We start from the raw sequence: 9,025 nt of genomic DNA on the forward strand, positions 1-9,025 counted from the left end.
ATATTCTAAGGCTAAATTTAAATGAGGAGGTAGAGAGGACAGGAGAGAGAGCAACCATGAGTTGGGGCTCTGGACTCCCAGGGTCATGAGACAAATTGCAGATAAAAATGGACAAAAATCCAGAATTGACATGTTGTGGGTTTTGTCTGATGGAAGAACAGTTCTAAGATTGTAAATAATGGCTTAATCCCTTCCCTGGGTATTTAAATCATTTGCCTGGTTCTGCTGTCATACTAGAAATACGTTTGAAAACATCAGAATGGTTTATTCGCTGGCAATTGCTCTGGATAACGTCGGTAATAATGCATGATATTTTGCAGGCTTCATACACAGAAAAGATATTTGAAACACAGATACAAAAAACAATAAAATATTATAAAGTCTTTCACGCCAGCACAGATTTCAGCCACCTCTGTGGTCCGGGAGTATGGACCGGAGACGGTTTTGAGCTGGTCATAGTGAAGATACAAGGTGTCAGTTCCGCGAGAACAATCGCGGAAGCCATTTTCCACTCTTGAGTGAGCACCTACAACCTCCTCATGCAAGGTAAGAGCTTCCAGCGCATCGTCACTCCTGCTGGATGTACCGGGCACGCCAACTGTGATGTGGGCAGGGCGTCAGATAATATCCTGCGCGCCGCTGAGCTGAGCTGGGCGCCGCCGCTTCGTCTCGCACCATGTCACTCATGGCTGCTGGAAGTGCATGGTGAGTCCTGGAAGGGGAACGCAGAGGAAGTTACGGCGGTGGATCTGGGCCTGGGTGAGATCTGGACTTGGGTGATAAGGATCCTGGAGTGAGATATGGTCTGAGTGAGATATGGGCTCAAGTGAGTAGAGATATGGGCTCGGTATGAGGGATGGGCTGGGTGAGATATGGGCCTGGAGGAGATATGGGCCTGGAGTGCATAACTGAGTGCATGCTATACCCCGGGTGAGATATGTCTGGAGGAGATACAGCCCGAGGGAGATAAGGGGCTTGGGATGAGATATGGCCTGTTGTGCAGATCTAGGCCTGGGTGATCTGACCAGGAGGCTGGGTCTCAAGCAGCCGAGATCCCACAAGGCAGGCAGCCAGTGAGTTTCACTCAGGCAGCAAAGGGCCCGGCTGCCCAGACACATGACTGCCAAAGTGCAGGAGGCCCTGGTTTGCTCCGCAGATGGATCATCCACCATGATCTTTCTTTCCAGGGTTCTTCTTGGGTCCAGAGGGCCTGTCCATACACGGGCATCTTCCCAAACCTTAGGGTCTCTGGCCTCCTTGGCTCCAAGAGGATTTTTCCCTGAAAGCCAGGAGGGAAGTCCTGTCCCCACAGTGTCTCAAGGCAAATCCACAAGGTATCCTGGGTGCTCGGCTCATTAATTCTCCTGACTCCTGTCCCCTCTGGGCCTTTCTTACCTTTGGCTGAGTCAAGCCTGTGAAGACTGGGGTGAGCTTGGGGTGCTCCAAGCTGAGGTGCAGGAGGAAGTGGTGCTCGCCACTGAGAGTGAAGTGGAGGAAGCAGCAGTTTGCTATCCCTCTGAGGACAAAAGGTGCAACCTACACCTCCAGTGTTTCCAAGGACGGTCAGGGCTGTGTGGCTGCTGGCCATTCTACCAGAAGAGGTGGGAAACCATAGCTACATGGACATCCCAAACTTCCGATTTAAAAGTCCCAGTCCTACCAACCGGCCCGATTATTCCATTCACAGCGATACTCACGTGGTCTACTTGTGTTGTTTTATGTGAGCAATCTTGCAGTATTAAAATCTAGTAAGAGTCGCTTATTCAGCACTTGCCTGTGCCCCAGCTGACACTTCTTTTCTCTTGTAGGGGACGTCCATGCTGCATAGGTACTTCCTGTAGCCCTGGACACCCAGGTGTGGTAGGAGCCTTAGAAACATGGAAAGGGGAAGAATCTTCTGAGCACAGGGAGGGAGGGGCGACTCCACATCCTCCTCTCTAAGGCAGTGCCTCCTTCTCCCCCAGGTGATCAGGACAAGCCCTTCCTGTCTGCCTGGCCCAGCCCTGTGGTGCCTCAGGGAGGACATGTGACTCTTCGGTGTCACTATCGTGGTGGGTTTAACAACTTCACTCTGTACAAAGACGACAGAAGCCACATTCCCATCTTCCACAGCAGAATATTCCAGGAGAGCTTCCTCATGGGCCCTGTGACCCCGGCACACGCAGGGACCTACAGATGTCGGGGTTCATACACGCACTCCCTCACTGAGTGGTCGACTCCCAGCAACCCCCTGGCGATCATGGTCACAGGTCAGAGGGCTCCTGTCTGGGCTTCTCCTTGTCCCACCTCCTGAATCCCAGAGCTTTTACTGGGGGTGTCCGTCAGGGTCCCATCACCCAGGACATGACTGTCTTTGGGGTACAGGGGAATTGAATACAGGGAAATGGGTGCTGTGATGGGAAGAATAACTGTCCCCAATATGGCTACATTCTAATCCCTGGAGCGTGTGACTATTTATGTTATTGGGCAGGGGACTGAGGGGGAAGACGGAGCTCTGGTTGTTGATGAGTTGACCTTGAGATGGGGAGACGGCCTGGACTGTCCCACTGGGCTCAGTGGAATCACAAGGGTCCTCGTGACAGGAGGAGGAAAAGGAGAGTGGGGATTAGAGCAGCGTCGTGGGAGACTCCATCAGCCACTGTGGGCTTTGAAGGTGGAGGAAGGCCACGAGCCACAATGGCTGGTGGCCTCTACGGGCTAGAGAAGTCAAGAGAACCGCTCTGCTGAGTATCCAGAGGGAACACAGTTGTGTAGATGACTTGATTTTAGCCCAGGGAGAACTGGATCCAATTTCTGTCTCCAGAAGTAGAAGGGTCAGTGTGTTCTCTCCTGCTGCCATGTTTGGGATAATTTTCTGCAGCAGTAACAGGAAACCAACACAGGAACATGGTCAAGGACGAGTTAGGAAACCAAACAACGATAGCCGGGCATGGTGGTGGGCACGAGTAAACCAATGACTGAATTCAATCGCTTGAATCCAGGAGGTAGAAGTTGCAGTGAGCCAAGACCACACCACTACACTCAAGCCTGGGTGAAAAAGTGACACTCTGTCTCAAAAATCAATTAATTAATCAATTAATTAAAGAAACCAAACAAGGAGAAGAAGAAACCCCAGAGATCGTGGGAAGGTCAGACTGATGCCACCACCAGGCTCCATCCATAGGAGGGCTCGGCCTCTAACCAGCACCAGGAGCCACCCTGGTGGGAAGCTTGAGGCCAAGCGAAGAAGGCATTGCATGGCAGGAGAGGTCTCAATCCCCACTCAGGAATGGGGCGTGGACTATGCCTGGCCTTTACTGATCAGTTCATTCCTCCTGCCAGGGACTCCCGTGTTTGGTTCAAAGAGGATTGAACCAGGCTGTTACAGCCTGGATAGCAGCCTGCCATGGTCTGTCTCCACCCCTGGCCACAGACAGGAGGAAAGAGATGAGTGGGAAATAGATACAGCAGCCTAAGAGATGAGGCTGCAGTCCAGTGGGAAGGGCACCCAAGGCCACCAGATATGGACGTGATGGAAGAGGAGGGATAGATGATGGACCCGCACCAGACAAAAGACAGGAGACACAGAGAGGAGGAAAGACAGACAGGAGTGGAACCCCACCGTCCCAGGCCAGCGGATGGGATGACAAAGGGAGACGCCTCTGAAACTGCACAAACTTCTAGGATCCACAAAAAAAAGCCCTCCCTCCCTTGGCCCTCCCAGGTCCCCTGGGTGGAACTGGGAGAGAGGTCACCCACAATGTCTACTGGGGATCGTGGTTTGAGCACTTCTTTCTGCACTGTGAGGTGACCTTGAGGAGCCCTTGCACCTTGTTGAGAGCTCCATGGTGGGGTTCCTAGGCCAACTATTCCCATCAATCTCCATGGATGTCTATCACTCCTTGCAGGACCTTCTAGATGCTACGTTCTTTTTACTCACTCCCCCATAAAATAGCCAAAGCCCTAGTGACTCTGAGCACGTGTGCATCACAGGTGAGAGTGTCTGATATCTTTCACTGTCACTGGGACACAGAGTGAATGATCTAGGACTTGGAAGCCCCAGGTGGTCATGAGGAAGATGAGTGTGGGATTCTTATGGAGAGAGACTGATTTGGCGAGGTCTGTACCAACAAAGACAGAGAAACAGGAGACACAAGTACAGACCAGGTGTCATAACAGAAGACAGACACAGGGGCCATACGGGGAGGTAGAAAAGAGAGAAAGAGTTAAAGGGGACACGCAGACACACAGACATGTCCCAGAGAGATGGCCGTCCTATCTGTGCTGACTTTGCTGCAGATACCTGGCACAGGTTACAAGACTTCATTGCTCATGTTTTACCTCCACAAAGCATTTCTACCATGGAGTAACCCAAGGAGCTACCCATATTTCTAGTCCTGAGTCAGCCCCTGTGGCCTCAGATGCCTTGTTGGCACCTATTAGCTCCCATGCCGTGGTTTGTCTCTGACACCTCTGTTCCTTCTTCGTTTTGCAGTGGAGAAGTCATCGTCCCAGGATATCGTGGCCCGATGAACACCAACCCCTGTATGGTCTGTTGTGTACTTTGGGTCCCCAGACTGGATTCTGAGGCTCATATTCCACATAACCCCACATATCAGATAGGATGTACTGATGAGACATTCATTCCCAATATTTTCTTCTATGTGTTTCATAGGTTCAGGACTTAGACTCATGTACTTTAATACACATGTTGGCCATTTAGATCTTTTGTTTGTGGAGAAACGTCTGTTCAAGTCTTTTGCTCATTTTTTAGTTAAATTCTTTGTTTTATTGAGTTATGTGAGCTTCTTATTTTCTAGTTATAAATCCCATCTCAGATGCATAGTTTGCAAATATTGGCTCCCATTCTGTGGGTTGTCTCTTCACTTTGTTGGTTGCTTGTTTTGCAGTGCAGAAGCTGCTTAGTTTGATGTAATCCCCTATGGTCCGTTTTTTGCTTTGATTACTCGTCTTTTTGAGGTTTTAAACAAAATGCCTTTTCTCAGACAAATGATACCTAGATAGCATTTTCCCAGATATTTTCTTCTATGTGTTTCATAGGTATCAGGACTTAGACTACATAGATATTTAGATCCATTTGGATATTGACTTTTGTGAATGTTCAGAAGGTTATGAACAAAACAGAAAGTGAGAAACTCAGAATTAAAGAAAAAGGAAGATCAAGTCAACAATCCAAGGAGGATCATAGAGAAGAAAACAATACGAAAAGGGAAAACACACCACGGGCTGGGGAAGTGAGGTCAGAGACCTAGAGAGACAGAGAAGGTGGAAGGAGGAAACAGACATGAAGAGAGACGGGGTGGAGGGTGAGAGACAGAGAGAGCATTAGCATAGAGCAGGGGAGTGAGTTCTCAGCTCAGATGTGAGGGGAGCTGTGACAAGGAAGAACCTCCCTGAAGAAACTGCCTCTTCTCCTTCCAGGTAAATATGAGAAACCTTCTCTCTCAGCCCAGCCGGGCCCCACGGTTCAGGCAGGAGAGAACGTGACCTTGTCCTGCAGCTCCCGGCGCTCCTTTGACATGTACCATCTATCCAGGGAGGGCGAGGCCCGTGAACTTAGTCTCTCTGCAGTGCGAAGCGTCAACGGAACATTCCAGGGCGACTTCCCTCTGGGCCCTGCCACCCACGGAGGAACCTACAGATGCTTCGGTTCTTTCCGTACCACACCCTACAAGTGGTCACACCCGAGTGACCCACTGCCCGTTTCTGTCACAGGTGAGGAAACCCCATGCCTGTCCCATGTCTTATGATCCCAGAGCCATAGCTGAGGAACTTGCTGCTGATGATGGAGAGAAGCATGGACAGGTTCAGAGAGAAGACCAAGCCTTGGTGTGAGGGCGGGATCAGGAGGCAGGATGGCAGAGAGGGCACCTCCAAACTCTCTTGCATGGCCTGCGTGGTGGTCCTCGGTCACGGCTCCAGGCACCCAGGCAGATGGAGAAACTGGTCAGGACAGACCCAGAGGAGGGAGACTGGGCTCAGTTTGGGGAGATCAGAGGTTCCCTCAGCATTTGTTTTGCTTGTCATATGGATAAAAGCCATTTTAATGGGGTGAGATGAAAATTCATTGTGATTTTTCATTTGTATATCTCTGATGATGAGTGATACTGAACACTTTCATACACATGATGGCCATTTATATGTTTTGTTTGTGGAGAAATGTGTGTTCAAGTTCAATAATGGCCATTTATATGTTTTGTTTGTGGAGAAATGTGTGTTCAAGTCTTTTGCTCATTTTTAATTAAATTATTTGTTTTATTGAGTTATGTGAGCTTCTTATATTTCCAGTTATAAATCCCATCTCAGATGCATAGTCTGCAAATATTTGCTCCCATTCTGTGGGTTGTCTCTTCACTTTGTTGGTTGCTTGTTTTGCAGTGCAGAAGCTGCTTAGTTTGATGTAATCCCTATGGTCCATTTTTTGCTTTGATTACTTGTGTTTCTGAGGTTTTAAACAAAATGCCTTTTCTCAGACAAATGTTCTGAAGCATTTCCCCAGTATTTTCTTCTATGTGTTTCATAGGTTTAGGATTTAGACTCATGTATTTAATCCATGTGGATTTGACTTTTGTGAATGGTGAGAGGTAGAGGTGCAGTTTCATTCCCTGCATGCAGATAACCCATTTTCCCCGCATCGTTTATTGAAAACACTGTCCTTTCCTCATTGTAGGTTCTTGACACTTTTGTCAAAATGCATTGGATTGGCTGGGCATGGTGGCTCACACCTGCAATCCCAGCACTTTCACAGGCTAAGGTGGGTGGATCACCTGAGACCAGGAGTTCAAGGCCCACCGGGCCAACATAGTAAAACCCTGTCTCCACTAAAAGTACAAAAATTAGCTGAGCATGGTGGTCAGCACCTGTAATACCACTACTCGAGAGTCTGAAGCAAGAGAATTGCTTGAATTCAGGAGACGGAGGTTGCCGTGAGCCGAGATTGCACCTCTACACTCCAGCCTGGGTGACAGAGCAAGATTCCATCTCAAAAAAAAAAAAAAAGCCGTTGAATGTAGACACATAGATTATATCTGTGTTCTTCATTTTACTCCGTTGTTCTATGCACTTTTCTTTATGCCAACGTCATGCTGTTTTGTTTACTACAGCTCTGTAACATATTTTTAAGTCAGGTAATGTGATGTTCCTGTTTTCCCTCTATATCTTAAAGTCTCGAGACAATGGGTAACACATACAAAAATTATAGAGAAGAGGATCCCAGGACTCCCAGAGCCTAGTGTTGGATAACACAGTGTTGGCCATGAACCAACCTCAAAGATTTCCCTTGAATAGAGGACAGGCACCCTCATTTCCTCACCTCTCTCCTGTCTCTATTCTAGGAAACCCTTCACGTACTTGGCCTTCACCCACTGAACCAAACTCCAAAACTGGTGAGTAAAGAATCCCTCTTATCTCTGCTTTTGGAAACCTGGGGAGGTGGAAGCCTTGGATTCAAACCTTGGCTCAGCACCTCCCAGCTCTGACTGTGGGCCTGTCTTCCACCATCTCTCTGAACTCCAGACACTCTAACAGCAAAAGGGATCTTGGCCCAGCACAGGGCTCCATGAAGTCTCTTAATCTCTAATTTTCTGTAGCTGAGACCTCCTACAAGCTAAAAGAATGATTGCAAATCTGACATCCTTCTCAGGAAAAATGCAGTGTTCTCCCTGCATTCCTAAGTGGAGGATAAATTCCTGGGGGCTTGAAAGAGGGAAGGGAAGGGAACATCTAATGAGGGTGAGGTGTTTCAGAGAAGTTCCACTTGCCAAGGAATGAGCTCCTGTGGGTCATGAGGCAACCCTGGCTGACTCAGCAGAGCAAGAGCCTTGAGTAACAGAGAACAGAGCTCATGCACGCACACTTCGACTCACTGACTCATTCAGCCATGGCTCCATGCTGAGGCTGGGCAGTTAGAATCCTTTCCTGTTGTTGCCATAACAAATTTCCACAAAATTGGTGGATGAAAACAAAACGGCTTTTTAATTATCTTACAGTGCTGTAGCTCAAAGGATGAAATGCACCTCACTGGGCTAAAATCAAGGTGACAGCAAGGCTGCCTTCCCTCTGAAGGTTCCAGGCGAGAATCTGCTCTTCACATGTCCCAGTTTCTAGAGGCTCCCACGGTCCTTGGCTCCTGGTCCCCTTCCTCCTTCCTCAAAACCCACAAAGACTGGTCACGACTCACATGGCATCACTCAGACCCTTCTTCCTTGTCCACGCCTCTTTCTCTGCCTTCTTCCTCATCTTTTAAGGACTTTGGGATTATATTGCATTCACCAAGATAATCCATCATCATCTCCCTAATATCATCCAGGATACCCTCCTTTTCAGTTCAGCTGATTAGCAACCATAATTCCATCTGCAATCTTCATTCCTCTTATCCATGTAAAATCACATATTCACAAGGTATGAAGGCTAGGACAGGGACATTTCTGGGGTGGGGTGGATTCTCCTGCCTTCCACAAATAGTAAACAGGATGCATTTGGCCTGTGCTCTTGGGACACTGACGTTGCAGATGGGTAAACGAGAGGAAAGAAAATGAATGCACAAGTGGACCTATAAATGGCTGATCTATTGGGAAATATCTGTGCATAAAATCTATTTATTTGTTTCTTTTTTTTTTTTTCTTTTTTTTTATTAAGACAAAGTCTCACTCTATCCCCTACACTGGAGTGCAGTGTCACGATCTTGGCTCACTGCAACCTCCGCCTCCTGGGTTCAAGTGATTCTCCTGCCTCAGCATCTCGAGTAGCTTGCATTACAGGCACCCGCCACCACACCTGGCTAATTCTTTTTGTAGATTTTTGGTAGAGATGATGTTTCACCATGTTGCCCAGTCTATCCCCAACTCCCAATCTAAAGTCATCCGACCGCCTCAGCCTCCCAAAGTGCTGGGATTATAGGCGTGAACCACGGCACCCAGCCAGAATTTAAAATAAATAATAGATAATGCTGAGTGTATAATTTCAGGTGACAGAGAAGTTCTCACTAATCACGTATTTGTGATGTTAATGAAAAAAATGGAAGACT

At 48.1% G+C, this 9,025-nt stretch overlaps 1 protein-coding gene across 1 annotated transcript; it reads left to right on the top strand.

Moving 5' to 3' along the window:
- Nucleotides 1-259: 259 nt before the first annotated feature.
- Nucleotides 260-7,431, top strand: LOC116268672 (killer cell immunoglobulin-like receptor 2DL4; the record flags this gene model as incomplete). The annotated part of the gene is given in 6 exon segments (XM_031662603.1): nucleotides 260-296; nucleotides 547-793; nucleotides 1,157-1,224; nucleotides 1,965-2,249; nucleotides 5,422-5,715; nucleotides 7,335-7,431. Coding segments are annotated over 6 exon segments (1,028 nt in total), but the record flags the coding sequence as incomplete, so codon positions are not given.
- Between the last annotated feature and the right edge of the window lie 1,594 nt (nucleotides 7,432-9,025).

The sequence above is a fragment of the Papio anubis genome, unplaced genomic scaffold, assembly GCF_008728515.1.
Source record: "Papio anubis isolate 15944 unplaced genomic scaffold, Panubis1.0 scaffold804, whole genome shotgun sequence".
NCBI lineage: Eukaryota > Metazoa > Chordata > Mammalia > Primates > Cercopithecidae > Papio > Papio anubis.